Consider the following 26,356-nt stretch of genomic DNA (forward strand, 5'->3'; position numbering starts at 1 on the left):
TTTTGAAATTGCATCGTCTGTTTGAAACCCTTAGTTTTTTTTGTGCCTTTTATGTTTCAATATCTATTAATAAAGATTTTCAAATTTTATTTAATAGATCGAGAGTTAACGTTACAACTTGTGTGTTTAAATGTGTTTCAGTGTACTCATTTCCTCGCAAACTACATTGAATATTGGAGTCAAATTTGTTTTGTAAACGTAATGGATAGCACTGTCTTTGAAATGTACGCTCATAAAATATAAATTATCGGAGCGAAAAATTAAAATTAATTATATTTTTTTATTTGATTATAAAGCGTTTAGTTCCTCCATTTTGCCACAACGTGACGCTAATATTTCCAGGTTCGTAATATATACGCATCTTTTAAAACAAACGTTACAAATCAACCGTTGAATACAATTGAATACGTAATTATGTAAAATGTAAAATAAGACGAGATTAAAAGTACAAGTTTGTATAGGTTAACTATGAGTATGCAAATTAATGACGCTATTTGTAATTTACTTATTTATATGATTTATATTTAGAGTTTGACAATTTGTATAAATTCTATGCATTAGAATTGAAAAAATTAAATGGAACGGATAGTCGCCTCTTATAAGACGTGTCCATTGCTTCTCCGTTTTTTCCAAATATATATGTGAGTAATGTACATATTGTAAACGATTCTTAACCATTTTCATTATTTTCGAATCGATATCAGTGTCGATATCAGTCGAGATATTTGTATGTGATTACCTGTAAAATTCTTTCTGTAATACATAGTTTTGTGAAAAATTATGCAAAAGATCGTCAAGTCAAAACATCAATAATATTTCAAATTAATTTAACAACGCACGTAAGTAGCAAACAAAATCTTTAAAAGTTTCAAACTCAAAGAAAATATATATCTTATCGAGATGCATCGATCATTTAGCAACCGAATCAAGTTACAGTATCGACGAAATTTCAAATACATTTCAAAATGGCGGGCGTGACTCATTTGGAGGAAAGTATCGCGCCAGAGTTGTTTAGCAAGTGTCGAGATAATTTCCCAAGCAATTATAATATTTTTTCAAACAGAGAAACAAATAGAATTAACAAATAATGGTACGACAGCTGAAGCACGAGAGAAGAGAAACTGGAGTTGCGTCAATGGCGCGAATGAAAATATAAAGGGTGAATCGTCGGCAGGCGGCGACAGTGCCGCGCTGCGACGGAACTGGCCTGCAGTCGAGCACGTGTGTCCGTTGAACGAACGCAAACGGGACGCGACGAGACGCGACGTGATCACACAGATAGAGCCGGTGTTCCTGTTCGTGCGCGTATGTTTGTCTCCCCTCTTCTCTTTGTCGCTTTCGCACGTGCATCAGACGTATGTGCTACCTCCCGGTATGCTCGCACCGCTTACTACTTTTTTCGACTAGTAATGATCAACGCTCAACTACTCAGCGAGCATTAGCAAATCTTTGGAAAGACAAGACGTACGATGCCGGACAAAGTCGCGCCAAAAGAGAAACAGATCCTGACTACTGTGAAAACCACTGTCAGCGACGATAGCCATGCGGTGAAATTGAAGAAGGAACTCGGTTTGCTAGACGGTGTGGCGATCATCGTCGGCATCATCGTCGGCGCCGGGATCTTCGTCTCGCCGAAAGGTGTGCTGGAGAACAGCGGCAGCGTTGGCCAGGCGTTGATCGTGTGGATCTTTTCCGGCGTTTTGTCACTGATCGGCGCGCTATGCTACGCGGAACTCGGTAAGTGCTGAACTTACACGTGTGTAAGTCGGAGATTCTCTCTCCCGACCTGCGACGGGAGTATTCGTTGCATTTCATTTAGAATTCCCATGCGGTCGTCGCCGCGTTGTTCCGCCCGTCTGCGATCTACATACGGGGGCTGTCTGTAAATCACGGCCAATCAGTGACGGCGTACCGTGACAAAAACAGTACTTGCGTGATCATCAACGTAACGATTACTAGCAGCGCCGATTACCTCTTTCACGGAGGAACATGCGTGTTTCGAAAAAAAAAAAAAAAAATCTACTAGCAGATTGTTGGGAAAAGAAGAATATTTGTAAATGGTGCATCATCTACGATTTAAAGTTAAATTGAAATTTAAATTTAAATTGTAAAGTCAATGTTTCTTGCCTTGAGTATAAATATAATTTCAACACATAATAATACATCAATAATCTGCCGCGTAAATTATGCATAATTACGATTGTATTTCTGATGGTGGAAATAGTACGCACGTGTATTTTCTCATATATTTTCTCTCTGTTACAATAATGTATCGCTTTCACTGATACATCAGTTACTCGTTTTGATTTTATTATTCACGTGTTGGCAAGCGTACGCGTCTACGGACAGACCTTTCGACTCTTGCATCACCTTCTGCCTGTGTCAATTGACTTAGAAAGTCGACTGTTCTAAGACACTTGCGATCTATTCAAAAATTCAAACACAAAATAATCGAATTATCGTCATTGTTGGTTGGACATACTATCAATTTGAATATCAATTTATCTACAATTTTGAATACCATTTTTCTCTTTCTAATTTTGACTACTAAACGATTAATCAATCGAATAATAATGTAATAGATTCGTAAATTATGTAATTTGAACAAAAATGATACATTAGTTTTAAATTAATCGCGAGTGAAAATGATTCGTTGCTTGCAGAAATAAAAGCTTACATATCCTCTATCACAACTTTGGTCATTTGGAAAATATTTAAGTACACTCACGATCCGCCAAAATATACCAGGTTTTCTTGGCAACGAATAAAGTACATTGTGATAATGCATTCATAATGCGATCAAACAAACACTGAACCTATTTTATTTCTATAGTTGGTTTTTATACCGGATTTTACCATGCTGCGGACGTGACTTTCTTACTATTTTTGTAACCATTTTTAACATACCTCTTTTTAACTTCTTTTCTTATCTTCTACCAAGAGTGTAACGTTTCCTGCATTTTAATAGAAATTTTAATTGACGCATCACAAACTTGCAAAATTTCGTGCCCTGTGCTAGCAACTAACTCAATTAGAGTTAGAGTATCGTTGCCTTGAGTCTTCCCTAACTTTGACCACATGTCTGTCGCTCTCCAATATCAATGCAGTATTTTTCGTTACCAATGTTTTAAAAATCAACTACGTAGATACTGCTTCGTTGATCAACTAGCTGTTAGAAATTCGATATAGAATTTTCGTATATTTCGTTATAGGATTGTCCCTTATCGGAGAGAAATGCCTTAGTTAGTAGTGTTTGTTCAAGCCTCGTCATGTTCGTTTAACTTTCGTAACACTCGCTCGACTTTCGTAAAAGCTACGATTTTGTGGAAAAAAAAAAACAAAACAAAACACGTGTTTAACTCGCGGATGGGACAAAAAGGCATTGAATTGATCGACACGTAGGGTATTCGATTTTTAAATTGCTTCTCTGCAAAAAATTGGAAATTTCATTTATTGTATTTTTCTCCCGCGGTTTTCAATAATTAATGTTCAGACAACGAACAACTCGATTAATTTTTCACAGAGATAATAATTATAATTCATTCGATGAGTGTCGAAATAAAAAGTCAAGGAAATTAATCATCACAATAAGTGCTCTCGTTGTTACTGATTATTTATATCTGTGTATGCAACGAAGAGGGGGAGAAAGAGAAAGAGAACAAAGGAGAGATTCAGCTATCATTTGCCATCAGAAGTGACATAATTTTATTTTTAATCGTATTTTTCTCCTGCAGATTAATTGATTGACAATAATTGATTTTCACACAATAAACAACTGGATTAATTTTTTACTGGAAGATGATAATTGATTCCAGAGCGTCGAAACGAAAAGCAAACGGATCAAATTAATCATCACAACGAATACTCTTGTTGTTGCTAATTATTTATATCTGCGTGTGAAACGAAAGAGGCAGAGAAAAAGAAAAGACAAGTGATTCAGTTATCGTCTGCCATTAAAAATAATATAATTAAATAATTATATAAATGTTCTTATTGTTCTCTTGATAAGTTCAATTGACTCACAAGCAGTTCTTGAGAGCTGAAGTGACATGCGTAATTAAAATGTATCATAGAACGCGACCAGTGTGCCCCGATCCATCAACTCCGAGAAAAAGATCAGTGATAGATAAATACATATGTACGTATTTATTGAATTACAGAACTGCTACGAATAATTTATCTAATTTCACCGAATCTAATTTTCGATCTCAGTTAAACGTGTTAATAGATTACAATTTCCAAGTTTTGCTTTTAAACGTTTTACCATTACTTTACAGAGATTTATTCGTAAATGTTAGAATGTTTGGCCAATCCAGGAGTCACGATAATTTCATCTGTAGCGAATTTCCCTGTACAAGTGTGTATGTACACATCTTGGTGAATAGCATAATACTTGGAATTCATTCAATCACCGACGAGAGTTACATAGAATGCATTATGTTAAATACAATTGAATGCTTACAATTTCACTAACTGCTCGACTCTCTGCGATCATTTAAATAAGTATTTTACGTATTGTTATTTCTAATCTGATGCAATTTGACTTAACTGCAATTACTGCGGTGACTAATGGAACCTCCGTATGTAATTGCAATAGTTCTGTAATTTTACAATTTTATTCAATTCTATTTTACTACAATTCCGAATGCGAAAACCTTCACGAGATCAATATTTAGATTTATTTATATCATTTATTTATACCATATATCATACCATATTTATATCATTAAAACTGATGTACGAGATTACTGCGATTGAATGCCTTTTATCGCCTGAGTGCTCCTTTTAAGATTAATTGCTTATCTTATTTGCTTTTCGTTTTACCGCCGGACAATAGGGAAGAATATGCTTGATTATGATATCTATGTTACATAGATTGTTATATCTTATTTGAGCTATTCTTCGTTGTAAAATGTCCATAGATTCATTTCCAATGAATCAATCAGTTTTGTTCCTTGCTCTTTGTTTGCTTCTTTTTCAAATAAACCAATTTTGATTCTTCATTCTCTGAAGATTCATTCTTTTTTTTTACAAGGACACGTTATATGTGTTATTACATACATATAAAGTACAATGCAAAATATTAAATTCGAGCGAATAATTTTTTACTTTCTACTGCCACGTACTTTCTCGTCAGTCAAGTCATTCGTTTAAAGAAAGAATACGTGAATTTTTAGGTACCATGATCCCAAAGTCTGGAGGCGACTATGCTTACATTAACGATGCTTTTGGACCGCTACCGGCATTTCTATACCTCTATGTGGCATTGTTCATCCTGGTGCCAACTGGAAACGCGATCACAGCCCTAACGTTCGCACAATACATCTTGCAACCAGTTTGGCATGGTTGTGTTCCTCCGTACGCAGCGGTGAGACTGCTTGCCGCTGTTATTACATGTAAGAATACTATTAAAATTTTATTTTTGCAGGTTATCGATTAAATTTACTTTTCTCATTTGTCAAACTACTCGCAGAGGATTCAATTCCATCGTATTTAATCTCAAAATAGACTTCACAGAGGATTCGAATCTGATCAGTTAATGTTCAAATCTACCTAGTTGCTCGTGCCACTTAAACCCATCACTAGTAATAGTAGATAATAACACGATATCTACAACAGGTGTGTTTGTTATTTGCATTCGGTTAGAACTTGCCACATCATTTTTAACTTAGGTATCAATCGCATTTTAAAATTGATGTCCTAATTTTAAACTTAAGTCACTATAATACAATAGTTGATTTGAAGATTCGTTGCATGCGTGCTTGCGTGCGTGTTTAAGCATAGGTACTTACATGATTCTTAGCTTGCTGTTGACAAAGAATAATATTTCATCGATAACAGTATCTTATTTTATTTTATCAATAATGAGGCAATGTTGAATCTGATATCTTCGTTACTTTATGTATCTCTGTTATATTATAAAAATACAATGCTACTACACAGACAGTACTACATACACATAAATAATATAAATAAGTTGCTATTTCAACTTCAATTTTATGTTTTTATTCTTCTTACTTTTCTTCGTTATGTGACATTTGCATTGTCTACAAGCCGCGGTAGTGTCGATAAAAACTTATCTCTTTCAAGCTGACGCGTGCAACTAGATACGTATACATATGTATGTATATACGTAGGTATTTTCACACTTTCGACTTAAACATCTAATACGTTTCTTCTTTGTACAAATCCATGACTTATATGTGATTCCAGTTCCACAAAATGCTCCGACATCAGTTTCTTTATATGTAAATATGTGATACTTATGTTATGTTAGTTTGTATACTTTATCAATGATCTGTATTCATTAAATACGTCAGAGATATATCAGTAAAAGGTTTACTACGTGTCAATGACGTGCTATGTCACTATGACCGATTCGTACTGGCACAGTTCTGCTACAACAAACTATGTATGAATAATGAGGTAATAAGTAACAAGATAATAAAATATAGGCATCAAAATTGATTGTGTGCTTAGCTACAACTCTGCGAGATAAGTGACGGAAATTCAACCAAGATTAAAAATTCACTGTTTCAATGAACAATCTACAAACAAAAACAGTGACTTTTAGTTTCTCTGGGAAACTAGATTTGAATTTCTCTCTCAATTTACCACACTCTGCAACTGCAACGTACATACAAGTGTACTATCTACTTATAGTTTACTTCTTCCTTTTCAATATGTGAAAATATCCAATAAATATAATCACATAAAATTGTCCAACATGCAATTGAAAAATTATAAAATTAAAACCTGTTTGCAGGTTTACTGACGGCGATTAATTGCTATAATGTGAAATGGGCGACCAGGGTGCAGGACATCTTCACCGGAACGAAGATTTTCGCGCTGGTGATCATCATGGTCGCTGGATTTTGGTGGCTCTGCTTGGGTCATACGGAAAACTTTCGCCATCCCATGGATGGAACCAATACTCAACCCGGCTACGTTGCTTTAGCCATTTATTCAGGCCTCTTCTCTTATTCCGGATGGAATTATCTGAATTACGTGACCGAAGAGTTAAAGGATCCTTACAAGTAATTTGTCATTATTTCTATTGAATCTTTCATTTACTCTCATCTGCTACATGTATATACATATACATAAACATATATGTGTTTAGCGGATCGCTCGGAAATCGTACTGATTAATAATTTCATAAATCGAAAAGTAAAAAAAAATTGTGAGTAAAAATATTTTATAATATTTACCTTACTTGTATGATTTGTTTCGGATCAATGAATTTGTGTGTGTGTTGTTATGTTATGTGTTTTTGTTTAGAAATTGAACGCTAATTACGTGGCCACAACGTAACTATTAGATATCAGGCATTAATGAAATTTTACAAATTATTAATATAAACAAGTTATTAGTAAAGCATGTCAAATTTTAATCTTGTGAAAGATAGTACGTACGTGTGTATTCGTGCAGGATCGAAATGATTCAGTTTTTCATGGGACGCTTTTCTTTGATGTCAGAAACAAATATTAAATGAAACAAAAAGGTGGAACGAACTTTTCAATAACGTCCCAAACAAAGTTCTTTGAAGAATTCAGAAAGTTATATTTAAAACGGAGTGAAAGTGACGCATCCATATGTGAATAGTATTTATGCAGTTTATATTTAAAACATCAATGAAACATTTTGAATTCGGTTCCCTTATTTCTGTTTTGCGCTCTTTGTTTGCCAGTACTTCAAACAATTCTTTTCTCTTGTGTCTAGTCCATTGTAACGATTGGACGGACGTTTATCGTTTTAGTAACAAAAGTCATTTTAACTCTCATAAAAGTTTGATTCTAGAACAACAATTATATGTGAATATTATTTTCGCGGAACTGAAACTTTGCTGGTTTCGACAAAGTACGTAACAAAAGTGCAATGAATAACGATAATAGAATCGATAACGCGATGTGAAAAATGTATATACAATGCTTAATTATCATTTTTGCAGAAATCTTCCAAGAGCGATTTGTATATCATTGCCGTTAGTGACTGTGATTTATGTCTTGGCAAATATTGCTTATTTCGTGGTGTTAACGCAGGACGAGATTCTCGCATCGAATGCTGTCGCTGTTGTAAGTTTTTTTCTTATTTAAATTTGTATAAAATTGTATCTTGTAAATACCTACTTAGAATAGAATAATTAGGCAAATGGCATCGACACATCGACGTGACGCGATATACAGATACTCACTTGCAATTGAACGAGTCACAAATCCTTGTGTTCGCTCTTATCATCCAATCACAAAAGTCGCTGCGCTGTAATCGATGTAATTGTTATATACCTACTTGTACAAAAAGAGAAGAAAAGAGCGCAAAAAACCCGAAAAGAAGCAACGAAGCATAGAAATGATTGAGAAAAGGTTCCCTTTGATGGGAAAAACGTGTTATTCCTTGGCTAATGTTGCTGTGAGGCCAACAGAAAATTTGTCTCTTATCCATAACGATACTGTCAGACAAAGCCTTTCGTCGTGTTCCCATTTTTTTTCTATTTTGCTTCTCGTCAAATTTTAGAAAGGAAGATAAGAAGATAAAAAGAAAGACATTAGCGATACGATACGATATTATTTTTATAAAAAGAAAAAAGCAACTATTGTTAAATAATAAATTTAGTTCCTCAAGAAAAAATTTTTTTAAGACTTAGTAAATCCTTTTACATATTTATACTTTTAACGATGTAATTTAAAAGAGGCTCAGATAAGCTGTTAAACATAATGGTACATGTAAATTTTACTTCTTAAATGACGCACCGTATATTTATTAATATTTTTACATAAAGAGTAGAATGAATGTGTTTTCTATATCTGACACTGAAAATGACTAGAAAATTTGTAATTGAACTAGCAGTTTAAACCATAAGAATCATCATACTAAAATTTAACAGTTCATTTTTAAATAATTTATGTTATATTACAGTAATCTTGTAATTTTTCACAGACTTTCAGCGACAAGCTTCTGGGTGTAATGTCTTGGATAATGCCATTATTCGTGGCTTGTTCAACCTTTGGGGCGTTAAACGGAGCAATTTTCGCATCGTCGCGATTATTTTTCGTAGGAGCTCGAAATGGACATTTGCCAGCTGCCATTGCCCTCATCAATGTACGAAATTTAACACCTATGCCTTCACTCATCTTCCTGGTAAGAAATTTATTCATCTTTTAGACGCCTTATGCGAAGTCTATTTTAAGCTATTAAAAGAGCTCTATAAAGAGCTATTTTGAGATATAATTGGGTCGAAAGTGAACAAAGAATTAAAAAGTTGTAAATTCATGAACAAGTCAATATGTAATGTAATACTATATATATATATATATATATATATATATATATGTTGTGTTGTGTTACATTATATTATATTACATTACTTATTATCATGTTACATTGCAGTACATTACATTATATTATATATTTGCAGCTTGCACATGTAGCAATTATAATTTCTATATTTAAATAAATAAAGTTCATTTTATTGTAATTATCTAATCAACGTAGATCGTTCTTATACTCTTATTGCTTGGTTGGTTTTTTTTTTTTTTTTTTTTTTTTTTTTTTTTGTTACATTTTCCTTGACACAAATATCTATGAATCATAGAAAAACGCGTGTCTATCTGCGTCATAATCGCTTGAAATACAAGTTTAGTTACATTATTTAAAGTAACGTAATAATAATTTTATGTGAAATCAAGAAATAAATGGTGGAAACATTTGTGTATAACAGATGAAAAAAGGATGTTAGAAATTGCATATGAAAAACCGTTATAATTAACTAGTCCGTATATGACAATCGTAGAACCATCATCTTGATTCACGGCTGCTAATTGAGAGCAATAAATTAGGTCTTTCATCCCGTTAATGGTCCCTTTGATCGTTGATAACGGCAGTCTTTTTGACTCACGAGTAATTCAATTATTCAAAACATTTGCAAAAATCCTATTCTAATTAAACGATAAAAGAAAAAATTAAATAATTTGAAAAATGTGACATTTGAATATATTTTGAAGTGAAAAATAAGAAGGGAAGATTTTCCACACGCAGAATTTGGATAAATAATAATCTCAAGAAATCACGGGATGATTGCTTTTAAAGAGCAATCATCGTCCGAATAATTTAGAGGAATTTTTTTATTTAATATTCTTGAAATTTTATATATGTATATATGTGAAATATGATCTGTCTATCTAATTTTGATCTGTTAATGATGTTACAAATATGTATATATGTACGTATAATTATGTTTCTATCTCGATGAAAGTAGCATTAATACCACCAAAGAAATTAGTGTTTTACCATGGTTTAAACAAACAAAGTCTGATAGACAGATCATTTTGATAAAGGTAATTCTAGTGTTAAAAAACGAAAAACACGAGATGAAAGTTTTCAAGAACATCAAGTGGCGAATTATTATTACTATTAGAAAATAATAAAATATGTAAAAGATCAATTTTTTCTCGCCGTTGCGCTTGAATTGGCTCGAGCGTTAAACTATAATTTCCGTTTCTAGTGCATTATCACCCTGGCACTTTTGATCATAGAGGATGTCTATGTGCTAATCTATTATGTTAGCTTCGTTGAAGCACTATTCACCACGCTCTCGGTGTCTGGCCTCCTCTGGCTTCGTTACAAAAGTCCCGATCGCGAACGACCGATAAAGGTATGTAAAAAAATTGCAATTTTCTCCTTCTCAACATTTCATATTAACATTCCTATCCGTCTATAATAACATAGAACTTAAAAGTCTACCTTTTTTTCGATTGGAATTAAGACGGTATTAATTATATAATTAAGTACACACACAAAATTGTAGCCACTTTTATATAAGCTGTAACATGTAACGAAATTTATCAAAAAAATACTAATTCCAACTAATCGATGCAAATTAAGAAAGAATTATAATGTTTGATAAAAAGTAGAAGCTATGATTCTCATTTAGAGAACGAAATATATATTTGTGTATATTTATGTATATGTAATAAAATTAGAATACAATATACTTTTATTTAATATTAAATTTTTTGTTTGTTCGTTAGGTATCCATCGTACTACCAATTATTTTTTTCATAATTTGTGCTTTCCTCGTGATATTTCCATGCTACGTCTCTCCATGGGAGGTAGGAGTAGGAGTAATAATCATTTTATCTGGAATTCCTATGTATTGCGTCTTCATTTATTGGAAGAAGAAGCCTAAATGGCTTATAAGATCATCTCGTAAGTACCTACTATTAACTGCCTACTACATTTCCTAATTTTTACGTTATTTTAATTACAGTTATACATATATTACTAAAATAATCTCACATTTTTTCATATTATTCGATGTAAATGATTGTAAATATTTAAATCATTTTAAATTATATATGTACTTTTGTCTTTTTATCTTTAAGTCACACTATAATTTATTAATATATAAAGTGTAAATTATTTATTGTAGTTAAGAATTCTTTATTTTTTACAGATAACTTCAATATGATTTGCGCTAAATTATTTATGTGCGTGCAAGAAGAGAGAAGTGATTGATCCGCAAATGCCGTTCTAATACAGTGTATAGTTTCGTATAGAAATTTGTATAGTATGAATGTGCTCCATTGATCTATCCGTTCATTTATAAAGTTTACTAATGACAACTTGCAATGACAATGCAAAAGAAGATACATAGTTATTTAACTCTAAATGAAAGTAGACGCAACATTCCAATAAAATTTATATTGTTTCTTATAGAATTTGTAAATGAACGAATCAGTCATACTTGCTTTACATTTTTATATATAAATTTTATATATATATAGATAATATACCTTCATTGCCTATGTCAATTGAAACAATCATCGATTATGCAATAATAGTTTCTAATAATCTATATTTATAACAATCGCATAACATAATTGCAAGATATTATTCACATTCAATTATAAGAGAATTGCTTCTCCTTTCACTTTTAATTTTATATTAAATTACTCATTTATACAAATTGTTTCAAAGTTGTAAGTATAACAAAGTAAGTATACAGAAGAAGAGACTATGTTAGAAAATCAATTGCTCATTTATTATAGGATTTGTAAGTACACATTATTCAGAGCGAATCTGAAATATAAATCTTAAATATGAGGGAAAACAAAATAGCAAAGGGATATAAAGAAAAGTAATTCCATTTACATTATTTAAATGTATGTAATATTGTTTACATAATGTCTCGAGTTATATTACTTTTACTCTCTTTAATTTAGGTATACAGGTACTGTACTTTCTAAACGTAACTAAATTGTAAATTTAAATGAATTAACAGTCTCTATACAAGAGTAAATAACAAAATCATAAAGACTACAATATAATCGTTCACTCAACTTCACTCATTTAAAAAATTGAAAGACTTCATTTTTGATTGTCTCTTAAAATCTTTGCTTTTAAATGAATCCAACTTTTAACCACTTTGTATACCGAATTACGCAGTTATTCATTACGTCTTATAAATAAGGCGCTTTTATAAAATTGTAAGACTGCAAGGTATTTGCCTCGCGAAAATACGCGATTCGTTTTATGCATTGGCTACGATTAATTGACAATGCATGAAACATTCATCAACGCACAAAGAACTATCTAAATCGTGCTTATTTTAGAATTCTTTTAAAGATCTTCCGTCTTCAAAATATTGCATCTAATTACAATAATTAAAAAGTAATATACACGCATAATAATTGTAATATAAGTAATACAACCGTATATATTTAAATTATTTAATTGTACATACCAAACGAAGCATTATAAATTATTTATTATCACTCGATCAGTTGTTGAATAGGTAAACGCCCAACGTTGGTTCATAAACCAGTGACAGTAATTTTTATATATCCCTTTTACCTATCATATTATGATTTTATTTATTAATGAATTATTTATAGAATATCGAGAAAGAGAATATAATAATTATGCTATAACTAATCGTGATGAAAATTATATTTGATAATTTACGATTGTATTTCTGTTACTGTATAACATGTCTGGTCAAGTTATGCATTTAAAAAGTAGAAAAGTTGAACGATATCTTGCATTATATTAGAAATATACCGGTATTAAATAATATATTTTATATGATATGTAATAAGATATTTTACACAACGAGATAATATTTTATACTGCTTACTATTTTATCAGATATTTGTAGCTTTTTTTTAGATCTCGTCTCGATTTCAACACTAATGCATAATAAATTTAATTTAGACAATAAGTAGGTTTTAAGAAGCACAAAAATAATTTGTAAAGCAATAGTCATTTTGAAACATGCGAAACTAATTATTGTACAATATTATAGTAATTGTATTGAAAAAGATAACGACTGATCACGTGCCTTATGTATAACACATGTAAAAAGGAATTTCGTTAAGGTTTCTGATATATCTAAATTTGTATCCAAAACATTTTATTAAACATAAAAATGTATTTGTTAATAGTAGTATTATTCTACGTATATCAAATGGTTCTACATCTTTGTAATGTTCTTTTGTTTTCGTTATATTTTAAAATAATCAGCAATTGAATTGATATAATTTTTCTAACTTAAGTAAACTCAACTATGACTTTAAGATAACATATTTATAGTATGTAAAAGAGATGACTGTCACATGTATTTTAAACTAATTTAAATCTGGCTAACTTGTAACACAATGCTAAAATAAATAAGAATTTAATGATGATAAGAAAAAATACCTCGTTTATGTAGATTTAAGAATTCTGCTGTATAAGATTCTTCAAATAGTATTACATACTCTGTTCAATGCTAATGTATAAATTGAAAATTCTTGCAGATAATTCATTAAATGATTTAAACTGGTCAGATTTAATATAAATCATCAATAAGTAAATGGATTTTAGTAAATCATAATGTTGTATTATGGATGAATTAATGAATTTGCTTCTGTACAATGAAAACTTAATATTTTGCATTTATTGCACGTATGAAGAAATAGAAAATAAAACGTGCTGAATGAGAAGAATAACAAATGTGTAAGTGATAAATATTACGATAATGTAATATAATAAACAATATATTAATATAACAAATTTTTTTATTAAATTTAATTATTTTCTATTTGTAATGCTAAGTAAATAATGCTAGTAAGTAATAATTAATTAAATAGCAAACTGTATACAACATTTTGGCTGGATAACTTTTCGTTTTTTCATAGTTGATAATAGAGACAACGTTAAGTAAATACAACAATATACATGTATATATATTTCCATTGATTTACAATTATTACAGAATGTATCTATATACGTACATAGAATAATCTCGACTTCAAAATGTTGGAAATTGTATTGTAAGATGCATATGTTTGTAGCATTATACATCAAATAAAATAAAAATCGAAATAACAAATCAACAGACTACATTTTAATTTCTGTGCTTAAAAATGTTGTTATTATTACAAATATTATATTAATGTATTAATTTTTAAATCTTTCACATTTATCAATCTTATTTAACGTTGGCTTTATGTAATAACATAAATTACTCGATTATTTGTTGTAATAAAAGCTCTTTTTTTTACACTACTAATTCTTATCCTTATATTTTAATACTAAATGAGCGGCAACGTTCGTGCTGAACGTTGCTCTTAAAAATAATCGGTCGCTATAGTATTAATAGAACGAACTCGTTGGATGAAAGACATTTTTTGATAACAAATTGAGAAAGGAATTTACAGATATGTTTAAACTACGTAAGAGTTATAAAATATTTGTCATTATGTTCGTATCATATCAATTTTATGAGAATCCATTCATTATGGAATTGCAAAATATACTATTAATGTTATTATAATTATATCTCGAGTTTTCTTCTTTTTCTTCTTCTTCTTCTTCTTCTTATTATTATTATTATTATTATTATTATTATTATTATTATTATTATTATTCCAACTGATCCTTGATTTCTTTCTTCCTTTCCCAAGTATTATTTATTATTTACAAAAGCATCGTTTAATGCAATTGTAATGCAGTTACAGTGTTGCCTGGAGAAGAAATTATACCGACCAAAATCACATTTGAAGTCTGCAGAGCGCAACATCTCAAATAACAATAAAGTCCTTTGTTTTTCAACCAGCTTGGAGAGTTATCCCTCTGCGAGCGGGGGTGTGACCCAACCATACTTCTCATGCGTTTTTACTAAACTTCTGAAGGATTCTTCGGCAGAACGTCTATTGAATTCTTTGTTGGTTTTTGGTTTTCTTGCTACACGGCCCTGAAAAATAATTTTAGAAATATTTGTTATAAGTATAATATTAATACCTAATTAAGCATATTTTTTATGAACCGTTAAAATTCTTTCAGGTTTCCAAACGATTGAAGAATCGTGAAAAAAAGAAAAACGTAAGGAAATATTTCACCTGGCCTTTGACAATACTGGCTGCAAACTGCGTGATGACAGCCTCGATCGTGTATGCACTGGCCCATCCTCTAGGCGTGAGAAGCTCCATACAGATTGCGCCGCCTTCCATAACAAAACCTTTTTCGATTCTTGGCGAAATAACGCGCATGAAAGGTGGCGCGAACGGGAAATTCTCCGGAAACACCACGTGCAGAAGTATGTAAGGTATGTTAAGCTCTCTCATGTCGGCAGCTAGTTCACTCTCTGGATCGATTTTGTGTAGTCTCACGTGCCACTCGAATAAATTGTCGTTCACCAGCTCCGCGGTGAAGGTTGATTCGAGCCGATGTTGCGTCCTTTGAATTTCGCTCAATTCCTTCATTAAACGACGCAGACGGACTCTTTTATCTGGCATCGCAACTGTTCCCTAAAATAATATTTATCAAACTTGCAATATAAATATCGAGCATCTGCTATTTCCTTATCATTTATCGTTTTTCGATTCCAGTAAAGACAAGGAATTATAAAAAGTAACGAGACAAATTAATTTCACGGTACATAAAGAATTCACTGTCGTTTCTAAGGCACAAGTAACAAGGATGTTATGTGATTTATTTTTAATTCATGAACTTTGTACATGACGTATATAAAACATAATGGAATTGCCAGAGGCTTCGTGTAACACGAAGCTTCTGCAATTCCATCAGCAACGATCGTTATAATGAATTAGATATCTAATATTAGGTACTTAAACAAGATATGATAGATGGATACAGTAGTAAACAAGATATGCACCTGCGTTGGATTACCAGCAGACTTTTTTGACTTAAAAAAACAATTTCCATGATTAGAGTTGCTAGCACTGGGGTTATCAGACAACGAGGAGGCATCAGTTGGAGTAACCGCATCCGGACGATGATGTCTACTTAGAAGCCTTCTCGAGGGAGAACTGGTCGAACTGCCAGCTCCATCTTGTTCCGATATCTTCTCCGAGGATCGAAAGAATTTCCGAAAGGCAGCTACCACCTTCTCCTTCGATCTCGTAGACATGGTTCTTCCAATCTTCTCAATACGCTGTTCATTAAAAATTTTCAAATTAATTTCAAATTAAGTTTCATAATTTACTAAACATTTCAGCAAGAATTAAAATTTCGAACGAGTTTTTAACAATATTAATATTAATGTTTTCTTTCATCGAATATTATAATTATAGCATAGTATATCAAGTATAGTACACTAAGCGATTAATATTTTGTTATAAAGTTTATTGTAATTGTATGAATATTTTCAAATGAAATTGTTCGTTATGTTTGAAACTGCTAAAATACATGATCTTCGTTAACTACATATATACATATTTTGATCGATAAGTCATTGAACTTTTCAACAAAATACATACTGTGTACATAAATGATGTACATAAAAGATACGCTCTTTCTTTTTTTTAATTACATACGTACAAGCTATCAAATTAACTAAAATTATGTACATATACACAAGTCTACCAATTTTTAGTGAAATACAATTAAGCTAAGCTTTTGGCAACATCTTAAAGAAAAGAGAAAATCACATCTTTGCGATACGAACGAATAAACGAATGGATATTTCATATCCGTTTATATATAAATAATTATTATGTTACATAAATAAACGAATTATTATAATGATACAATACCATTTTTTTAAAACATCAACTAGCAAATCTTCGTCTGATTTTACAATACACAAGCCCGTCCTCGGTCAACCACCAACTATCCAATAACTTGTAAACGAGATATACTGTATACAATTCATTTCGTAACGTCACGCCCCATTCTCCTTTAAAAAAAATGCAAACAAGCTTTCCTAAATTTCAATTAAAATGCGTCTCCTTCAATCGAAATTTGTGACACACAGTGAAAAAGAAATAGAACAGAGGGAACGCAAGAGGTTCATCTGTGAGAGTGAAAAGTGCGGAAAAAAGGTTCTGGTGCGAGGTTCAGCATCCGCAGCAGTTTGCGTCAACGTGAACTGTATTCGCTCAATTGCACCACTCACCCTTTCCTCCCTTTGCGATCAGAGACAATTCCGTGTGGTTGCAGTCGATCGTTTGCGAATCATGTTAAGTCGGCCACCAACACGCCCGCAATACGCGAATAATTCGGAGAAGAATGTTTGCTCTTGCTCAAGAGCACGATGCACAAAGGACACTACGATCGCGACAGAACACGGCGCAGTCTCCACCCTTGGTTGAACTGGCCGGGCGCGTAGTTCGGAAGGGTTGCTAATCGCTAGCTGTATTGGCCAGGGCCGTCTTAACCTGTTCAACGTCAACGTTTCATTACGATGCGAACATTCGTATTTTCCTCTCTTTTTTTTTTTTTTTCTTTTTTCGAAATTTTATGAGAAACTTAGTATTAATGGTACGTCACCATCGGCATTACATATAATACATCGATACATGCAGATTAAATACATATGTATATACATATATTTTAGTACTTTGTTAGAAATTGGCAAAAGTTTAATTAATAACCTGTGAATCATAATTATACAATTTCATTTGTACGTCAGAAATAACGTTAGCGAAAAAAATATGGAAAAGCAATTAAATTACCTTGTATGTGTATATGTTTCCGATTGTTTTAATTGCTATTCGAAGTTATGTTGGTAAATTTGATTACGTTGTCGCATTGAAGGAAATTTTATTTTATTATTATGTTTTCATTATTATTATTCATTTATTCATTAATATTGGTATCTTTCCATTATATATTATTATATACTAGTATCTTGTATGATTTAAAAAATCATTACTATCAATTATTAATAGCAATTATTATTTAGTATAATAACAATTTATATATATGTTCGAAATCAAGTTTGCATTGCTGCAGATATCCCAAATAAACTATCAGAAAAAACGTCGATGATTAATTTTAATCACAAAAGATGTGTGTATTTTTTTCACTTGCATTGGCGTTATTGTTTGCAATAAGTGTACTTTATAGGTTAGCTTTAGATTAGATTAGTTTCAAAAAATAAGGAATTAAAATTAAGATAAAATTAATATTTTCTTTTTCAAGAATCCCTGTTAAAAATGAATGAATATAATATGATATTGCCAGATGTTATAAATTGCGTAGAGATAGATAGATTGACTGGGCAACCTTTTAGCATATCATAACAACGGTATACAAATTAAAAAACTTGTCTAAGGTCTACAATATAATTTAGCATGTACCGATAATAATAATCATCATCTAATATTTCAAAGAATTTTAAATATTAATACTAGCACAAGAAAATATATAATAACTTGTTATAATTTACTTTTTAAGTTATCAGACATACAGTAAGAACATAAATGGGAAAATCTAACAGATGATAGGAGAGCATAATTCAGAATGAATTTAATAAAAATACTATTTATTCTTCCATGGTGTTACAATGTAACAATTCAAATATCGATTTGAAAACAAGAAAATTAAAACATGCTTAGCTATATAGGCAAGTACAAGAAAACAAGATAAATATTGAATCCATATCCATTTCAATTCTTCCCAAACACTCGGTTGATAATAAATTAAATGATCCCTATAAACTAGTTCTGCTTGAATGATTATTACATTGTCATTTGTATAACCAGCCTCTTCCATTACATATTTGTTAGTTATTTTAGCTACGACTGAAATAAAATTTTACAATTTTATCATGTTCTTAATACAAAATAACACAGGAGATACATAATATAAGATATTGAAAATTAGTACCAACATTTTCTGTTAAAATTTTGCATAAGCAGTTCATCTATTGAATAATCAGCAACTTCTATACTACGATTGTATGACTCGTATAAACCTTCACTAGTGAGAAGACTTTTTTGTTGCAATATCAAATCTCCATAGAAGTGCACCTTCTGGACCTCTTCGTTTAATGTATGAGTGAGATAGGCAATAGATTCTACTGTTGTTTTAAATAATTGCTGCAATAAATTAATAATGAAATTAGATTCAATAATAAAATAAAATAAAAAAGGTATAGTAACGATAGAATGTTACCTTTAGTTGAAAATTGAAAAAAAGTAAAAGTTTAAAAGACTTTATAGCTTGATCGCTATAAAAATGCGCTTCAAATTTTAAAATATCCTTTTTACCATCAATATTTGTATCTATTTCACGAACCTAAAATCTTACAACATTAACTCTTACACGAGATATGTATATGTAACATGATGATAACAATTTACAAATGTTAATATACTAAGTATTATTTTTTGGCATCGTAATGATAGAACCTTTATCAATATACAGTCATCTTTAATTTCATTATCCTTGTACGTTTTAAAAGTTGAACATACAACAGGATCAATATTGTAATCTTTATTTGCTAACAATAAATATTTGTAATTAAACGATACACCAGGCTTTTCCATGAGTACGTGATTTTTCAACGAATAACCTGAAAATCACATTAATCGTAATAACAATATAAAATGGTAAAAAATTGACAATTACAATACTTATAGTAATATAGTATATATTTATAGTTGTGGCACAGTATACTGATATGACATTTGCGAGAAATAGAAAGTTAAAAGATATATACCTCCTGTATTAGAAATAATGAAAAGCGGTGAAATCAATGATAAAAGGATGAAAAATAATACTGCGAGAAAGTTTAAGGAACATATTTTACTTTTGTATTTATAATTGATAGGACTTGAAAATATCTCGATGGCAGCCATTTTGACGCGTTGCCATGACATCGGTTAACAAAATATGTAAATGCTGGTTTTGATTGGTTGTTTTGAATAGATTCAGTATAATATTCAATATATGTACATAAGAATGCTGGAGACTATTTCCGGGCTGTCCCGGGTGTCTTTATTTCATCTATATATTGTGTACAACAATTTATTTTAAAATTTTTTTATTAACGTTAGGTTTTTTTGTTAACTATTTAAATAATTTAACATGAAAATTTGTTAAAAACGTGTAAAAAGTGGATACTTTAGATTGTTATGATATTTAGGTTATTATATATAAAAAAAACTACCTGGTTTAAACGTCTCACTTTTGAAAAAGAAAATGCCGTCGAAAAAAATAATGATAATGATTTGTATAATTAAAAACTAAATTTTTAAATATAATTCAAAAGAAAGAATTACGCTCCTTTTATTCCAAATATTAATTCAGTTGTAAAATGGTAGATGAAGAAAAAGATACTTTTTTAAAGTTTTTACATGATTTAAGAGGTATGTAAATATTTTCATTATTCACTAAATACACTACATACATATACATATATGTATTGTATTTATTTTCCTCAGAAAAAGAGAAAGATGTTCTTCGAATTTCAATTCTTTTGACAACTACAGTTTATTTGTTCTTTCTCTTGTAGCAAAGAAGAAAGATTATTCTACATTTGAAGAATCAATTGGTATATTACAAAATTATGCTGCAACCAAAGGATTGATAGATGAAGATATTGATCTATTGGCAGATACTATTATAAATACAGAATTAGGTGAGTGTACAAACATTATAAGAAACAAATGATTACATCTTATTAAAATCTTGAATTAAAGAATATATTTTAATAGGTGCTACTAAATTAGTATCCTTAGCAAAGTGTTTAGTTCCGAGATACAAGATAAGTGGACATACAGTAAAGTCTCTTATTTCTTGGTGCTTGGCATCGATAAATGAATTACCTATTACTGTATCCACTATTATCATACAATGGACAGTTGGTAATATTGCCTTCTTTTTTTTATTACATAAAAATGTAATAAAAATATATATAAGATAGAAATTAACATTATATGCATATTTCAGGCATATTGGATCATCAATTAGTAGACAAAAAAGTTATAAATATATATTATAGTGTCTTTTTTTATATAATGCTGAAGAAAGAAAAACTGGTAAATATTCTGTTGAATATTGTAATTATACTCAGAAATTTTGGTGATCAGCACAATGTAACTACGCCGTTCTAATATTTTCTTATTATTTTCATTATAGGAAAGACATGTAGCACGTATTATTTACGTATTAACAAAACCAGAAGATGTAACTCGCAGAGATGTATCTAGATTATTAAATCTTCATCAGAGATATTCAAAACCCCGAAAACATATTATTGTTTTATTGTCGTAAGTAATCGTGATTTTAAATACTTTACTTGAAAAATGTAATATTAATTCGATTAATATAAATATTAATACTAATTCGAATATTAATAAATATTAATTCGAATAATAATAATTTAGATTGTTTAAGTCATATAAGCCTGAATTAGTCCCTGAAAAAATTCAGTCTATAAATACAGAAAGTGTATGGAAACCAATACCTGAAGTTTTGCGATTAATGCTTCAAGACGCGAAAAATCGTTCGGAAATTCGGCAAACACAGGATTTACATCCGGAATATTTTAACTGGAATATACTTGAAGTAAGGATTTGATAATCATAAGATTTATTGAAACGTGAAATACTTATATATTTCTCTTCTGATTTTGATAGTTTATGAAAACAAAGAAGATTATAGCACCTTTGTTACCATCTGTAGGATATTTTCAAACTGGTTCTAATATCTTTAAAAAGAAAGATACAAAATCTATTTTCGACATTTCTAGGTAAATAGCAACTTCATTGTTCTATAGCGTTTATTGATATTCCTTATATATTAAAATATATTTCAGCGTAGAAGAATTAGGAAAATTAAATTTAAATGTGGAATTACCGTGTAATGCCGTATCTCTGTTGTCTAACACCGCTGGATATCATCTTCTTACATTTGCTGACTTCCAATATCAGAGTAGATTCTCCTATAATCTCTATAATACGTTAGTAAGAGGTATATTTCATGTCCATAATATAATTAGTATAACGACTTCTTAGAAAAATACATTTTAATTAAAAAACGTTTAATGTTTCTTCGATTTTAGCATTTATGTTGGAAAATGAAAAATTTTCAATGGAAGAAATTAATAAGTTGCTTGATGTAACTATAGAATTTTCACGATACATGCAACAAGATGTACTTGTCGTTAATCGTTTCCTCGATGAATATCTGTATTTTAATACTGGAGAATATCAAACGAAGCTATTAGCTTTATTACAGTGGATGACTTCGATGACCATTACTGGTATATTTAAACGTATTTATTATGAGATTTTCTATAAATATCTTTATTCAAGTGAATCAAATTTTATCCGTAGTACACGAGTTATATATAAATTGATATAAGTATTATTCTTACAGAGATTAGTATACATGATTTATTTTTGGTAACTACGTAGATGAATGAATGTTTTTAAATACAAGAATACATTCTACTGAAATATTGTTAAATTTTTTTAAATAAAATTTAAGAGACTATTATATCTATAAACATTCTTCTAATAGATAAAAATTTAGTTCAATTTAAATTTAATTTAATTTCATCTAAAAGAACGAAAAGTTAGAAAGGAAATATATTTTCCGCTATTTCTCTAGATATATGTAATCTCTTGATAATCTTATATTAAAATAAAATTTATTCAGATTTACAGGAAAACATATTAGTTCATGTACAAAATATGTTTTATGAATCGACCTTAAGCGTAAAGTGTGAAATCATTAAAACATTGAAAATGTTAATCGTAAATTTGGTAAGTTAAACCAATTACTTTATTATTTTATATTAACTCAGTTAATAGTTACTCTTTTTATTGCATGCATTATTTTTATTGCAAGTAGATCAATATCAAAAATAACATAAATGTTAAGAGCAATGTAGATATTGATAAAGCATAATAGTTAAGGACCGTTTTTTAAAATAACATTCCTTTGCAGTTTGTTAGTCAAGCATGTAAAGAATACAACCATAAAATACGTGCACCGTTTTTAGGACAAGGTGCAATGGATAGCTTAGAAGAAGCTATTCCCGTTCTTACCGAAATCTCGAAAAACCTTATTGTGTCTGGCTTAAACATACATTCCTATGATATTTTATTACTTGCAGAAGCGATATCATTCTATGAAGAGGTAAGAAATAATAAAAGTAAATAATAGTTACGTAATCAACATAAATAATAATTAAATATTAATAATTTATTCTCGTATTTTTATCCAAAATATTTAGATTTGTATATTGGAAAACCAGAGCAGTATAATGTCTTTCACATTGGCACCACCTGCAGTAATTTATGGAGCTTTCGCAACAAAACATTGTGTGATTTTATCAAAAATATGCAAATTATTATTAAGGTATTTATCTTACAAATTTATTTATATTTATAAATTACTTTTTTGATTTCAATATTTCTTCATAGGTATCGTAGTAGGAGTTCGTTATTAAAAAATTATAAAATACAAAAGTTATATAAGAAAAAATTTAACATTCTATCTATTTATGTTCAAGACATCGTTGAAGCATTATGGTATGACAAGGTATGTATATGTAACAAAATCAGTTGATTTTTTTAACATTAAACTCGAATTTTTAAATATTTTTCAGCTATTTAAAAAACGCAGTAATACATACTTTTTAAGAAATATTCCAATAAGAGTGATAGAAGACTTGGAACACTGCAATTTAAATTGCCTTTTAAATATCAGTAATCATTATGCCATCTTACCTTATAAATGTATATTGAACAAAGCAGGACTAAGTATCGACACGAGAGAGGTAAAAAATAACACGTAGTTACGTTTAATATTTGTAATTATTTTTAATATAGGCAATAGAGCAAGATTATCTTTTTAACATTTGATAATAAGTTCTAAATAATAAAAAGTTGTTTTAATGACAATAAAATTTTTACAGGCTGCTACGAGTGTAGCATTGTATTATTACCCAATCATAAGTGAATTTCTCGATACATTTCGAAATTAAATATAAGGATAAAATTAGGTATGAGAAAGTATGTATATTGTTTCGAAAGATTTTCTTTTAAGTATGACTGTGACTTTAAATTATTTTTAAGATGTAATAAATGTTTTTAGTTATACATTTTATACAATAACAAATATATGTAGAATTACTCGATTAAATTAATCATTGCCTTTTATTTCTTTGATTTACATAAAAATTTTCATTTACAGTTCATTTAACAGTCTTTAATATGTGTCTACCTAATAAAAAGTTACATATAAATTATCGTGTGTGCCTTGGGTTCATAGTTTATAAACTATATAATTTTTTTTACATATTTTTTAGCTTATCTTACTTATACATTAATATTTAATGTACACATTACAGTAAATTGAAAATTACTGTTGCGTTTACATGAAAATAATGATTCAATAATATATCATGCAGAAAATTTCATTGAAAGTAAATGTGAACATCTTTTAAAATTTATGTTTTATTGAAAGTATCCTGAATACATATTCTAGAAGAGGCCATACTATTAATGTGATATCATTCTATAGACTAAACATACTTTATAGCTACATTTTTTAAAGCAATATATATATATGTGTGTGTGTGTGTGTGTACTACTACTACGAATAATGTTAAAGTGATAGATCGATACACAAATTATCCGTAAGTAAATTAAATTTCAACAATTTTGTAAAAAAAAATATAATTTAAATTATAACTAAATTATATTTTTTGACTGTAGATTGATTTTCCTAAAAGTATACTTTTTAATGATAACTGTTTATATTCAATAATCGTGCTATACAGAGGAATGAATAAAGAAAATGTATGATACGAACAATTATATTGAATTAAATAAGTAAAAGATTTGTTATAAATATCAAGTATATACACATCAATGATGTGTACAATTATCATTCAATTGATAAAATACTATATTAGCTTATTTTTCTACATTTTCATTTTCTTTGCTATAAATTGAGACAATTATGCAATAGTGCATCATCATATTAATAACAACAATTTAGAACAAGGTAACATCAAGAATTTGATACTTCTATCAACAATAATAATATATTGTAAATTATCCCTAATTTTACTGGATAAATCAAAATTATAAAACTTTGTTTATTATCATAATATTTGTACTACAAACGTCTCAAAGTAAAGTGCAAATAAACTATATTTAGAAATCAATATAATAACTAGATATATATTCATTCATCTAGTTATTTATATTTATAAAAATAGTGATTAATAAAGTATTACAGTAGAAAATTATACTTTGCCATTTATATTTAGAAATGTTTTATAATTATACCATAGAATTGACACAGAATGTTCACCTCTACCAAAATTTTCAATAAATTCTTTCTTTTTCTCATGATGGCATACAATGTGATTTGCAAATATCTCAAAAGGTATTATATATTTTCATCAATAACCATGAATAGTATAGTTAAATTTTATCAATCTTGAGCAATACATTTATATTACTTATACTACTTTAAATCTTAATAAGCTTTTGTAAAGTGTCTTTGGTGTACATATATTTTCAGACTAGAAAATAACATTATCAAGAGACTTGGAATGTGAAAATAATAATGTAAATTAAATTTAAAGACTTTGGTAAAAGTGCACATTTATCGTGGTATTAGTGAACAGAAACTTCTGCTTTTGTATTATAATAATTACAGAATGTCAATTTTAGCTAATTTGTTCAGGCAATAATACGTCCAATGTAAAATAATATTTGATATTAAAAATATGCAAGATATTGGTAGAAATAGAAACATTTATAGTAATGTTCTCAATGCTTGATACTGAATCGACTGACCTGAATACAGAATCTAATATTTTCTTATAAACATAACAAATAAATTTAAATTATTATTAAAAAATTTTATCGTACAATAACAAGTAATATCTTGTCATGAATTTGGAAAAATCATTAAAATAGTTGTGTTTGTTTGAATGAAAATATTGAAATAGTAATTCTCTTATAGTCTCCAATAGATTGGCAGTCATTTATTTAATTGAAATAAAGCATGGTTATATATTTAAAAACTAATTTAAATTAAATATAATATTAATTACATCATTGCAGTCCCATGTTGACATTAAGTTGAATTTGAATAA

The 26,356-nt window shown here is 29.4% G+C and overlaps 4 protein-coding genes across 8 annotated transcripts; 2 read left to right on the forward strand and 2 right to left on the reverse strand.

Annotated features, from left to right (window-relative positions):
- The first annotated feature begins 1,140 nt into the window (after window positions 1-1,140).
- On the forward strand, window positions 1,141-13,444 carry LOC122528663 (large neutral amino acids transporter small subunit 2). Of its 3 annotated transcripts, none has more exons than XM_043654024.1 (8): window positions 1,147-1,737; window positions 5,178-5,396; window positions 6,767-7,037; window positions 7,952-8,075; window positions 8,938-9,138; window positions 10,502-10,651; window positions 11,028-11,205; window positions 11,453-13,444. In XM_043654024.1, the coding sequence occupies exons 1-8, from the start codon at window positions 1,470-1,472 to the stop codon at window positions 11,512-11,514; spliced, it is 1,473 nt and encodes a 490-aa protein (XP_043509959.1). In that variant the 5' UTR covers window positions 1,147-1,469; the 3' UTR covers window positions 11,515-13,444. The 3 variants fall into 3 exon arrangements, with proteins under 3 accessions (XP_043509961.1, XP_043509959.1, XP_043509960.1); XM_043654025.1 differs by lacking the exon at window positions 1,147-1,737 and adding an exon at window positions 3,834-4,138; XM_043654026.1 differs by lacking the exon at window positions 5,178-5,396 and having other exon boundaries at window positions 1,141-1,737.
- A 756-nt stretch (window positions 13,445-14,200) lies between these two features.
- LOC122528674 (ubiquitin-conjugating enzyme E2Q-like protein 1) lies at window positions 14,201-17,161 on the reverse strand. Its single transcript, XM_043654038.1, has 4 exons — window positions 17,037-17,161; window positions 16,157-16,435; window positions 15,381-15,788; window positions 14,201-15,235 (listed from the first exon to the last, which is right to left on the reverse strand). Exons 1-4 carry the CDS (start codon window positions 17,037-17,039, stop codon window positions 15,107-15,109), a joined length of 819 nt encoding a protein of 272 aa, XP_043509973.1. The 5' UTR covers window positions 17,040-17,161; the 3' UTR covers window positions 14,201-15,106.
- Window positions 17,162-18,748: 1,587 nt separating this feature from the next.
- LOC122528669 (transmembrane protein 231-like) lies at window positions 18,749-20,176 on the reverse strand. The gene is made up of 5 exons (XM_043654033.1): window positions 19,949-20,176; window positions 19,638-19,801; window positions 19,402-19,524; window positions 19,118-19,325; window positions 18,749-19,028 (listed from the first exon to the last, which is right to left on the reverse strand). Exons 1-5 carry the CDS (start codon window positions 20,106-20,108, stop codon window positions 18,766-18,768), a joined length of 918 nt encoding a protein of 305 aa, XP_043509968.1. The 5' UTR covers window positions 20,109-20,176; the 3' UTR covers window positions 18,749-18,765.
- A 367-nt stretch (window positions 20,177-20,543) lies between these two features.
- Window positions 20,544-24,233, forward strand: LOC122528731 (centromere protein I-like). 3 transcript variants are annotated; one of them, XM_043654158.1, is made up of 15 exons: window positions 20,544-20,597; window positions 20,744-20,869; window positions 20,946-21,095; window positions 21,181-21,269; window positions 21,370-21,500; window positions 21,618-21,798; window positions 21,870-21,982; window positions 22,049-22,203; window positions 22,295-22,507; window positions 22,894-23,000; window positions 23,185-23,376; window positions 23,474-23,598; window positions 23,664-23,781; window positions 23,849-24,019; window positions 24,158-24,233. In XM_043654158.1, exons 1-15 carry the CDS (start codon window positions 20,546-20,548, stop codon window positions 24,224-24,226), a joined length of 1,992 nt encoding a protein of 663 aa, XP_043510093.1. In that variant the 5' UTR covers window positions 20,544-20,545; the 3' UTR covers window positions 24,227-24,233. The 3 variants fall into 3 exon arrangements, with proteins under 3 accessions (XP_043510093.1, XP_043510094.1, XP_043510095.1); XM_043654159.1 differs by having other exon boundaries at window positions 22,295-22,495; XM_043654160.1 differs by lacking the exon at window positions 24,158-24,233 and having other exon boundaries at window positions 23,753-23,781; window positions 23,849-23,911.
- The last annotated feature ends 2,123 nt before the right edge of the window (window positions 24,234-26,356 follow it).

This window comes from Frieseomelitta varia, unplaced genomic scaffold (assembly GCF_011392965.1).
Source record: "Frieseomelitta varia isolate USP_RPSP 00005682 unplaced genomic scaffold, Fvar_1.2 scaffold_255, whole genome shotgun sequence".
NCBI lineage: Eukaryota > Metazoa > Arthropoda > Insecta > Hymenoptera > Apidae > Frieseomelitta > Frieseomelitta varia.

Excerpts from the sequence above, each read along its gene's own strand:
- LOC122528669 (XM_043654033.1), bottom strand. The coding sequence starts at position 20,108 with ATGTCATGGCAACGCGTCAAAATGGCTGCCATCGAGATATTTTCAAGT. Across the intron at positions 19,802-19,948 it reads CATTATTTCTAATACAGGAG|GTTATTCGTTGAAAAATCAC; the intron begins GTATATATCTTT and ends TGTGATTTTCAG. Across the intron at positions 19,029-19,117 it reads GCAAAATTTTAACAGAAAAT|TCGTAGCTAAAATAACTAAC; the intron begins GTTGGTACTAAT and ends ATTTTATTTCAG.
- LOC122528674 (XM_043654038.1), bottom strand. Across the intron at positions 15,789-16,156 it reads CTGCTGGTAATCCAACGCAG|GGAACAGTTGCGATGCCAGA; the intron begins GTGCATATCTTG and ends ATATTATTTTAG. Across the intron at positions 15,236-15,380 it reads CCAGTATTGTCAAAGGCCAG|GGCCGTGTAGCAAGAAAACC; the intron begins GTGAAATATTTC and ends ATTATTTTTCAG.
- LOC122528731 (XM_043654158.1), top strand. The coding sequence starts at position 20,546 with ATGGTAGATGAAGAAAAAGATACTTTTTTAAAGTTTTTACATGATTTA. Across the intron at positions 20,598-20,743 it reads GTTTTTACATGATTTAAGAG|CAAAGAAGAAAGATTATTCT; the intron begins GTATGTAAATAT and ends TTTCTCTTGTAG. Across the intron at positions 23,782-23,848 it reads AAGCATTATGGTATGACAAG|CTATTTAAAAAACGCAGTAA; the intron begins GTATGTATATGT and ends AATATTTTTCAG.
- LOC122528663 (XM_043654024.1), top strand. The coding sequence starts at position 1,470 with ATGCCGGACAAAGTCGCGCCAAAAGAGAAACAGATCCTGACTACTGTG. Across the intron at positions 10,652-11,027 it reads ATCGCGAACGACCGATAAAG|GTATCCATCGTACTACCAAT; the intron begins GTATGTAAAAAA and ends TTTGTTCGTTAG. Across the intron at positions 11,206-11,452 it reads ATGGCTTATAAGATCATCTC|ATAACTTCAATATGATTTGC; the intron begins GTAAGTACCTAC and ends TATTTTTTACAG.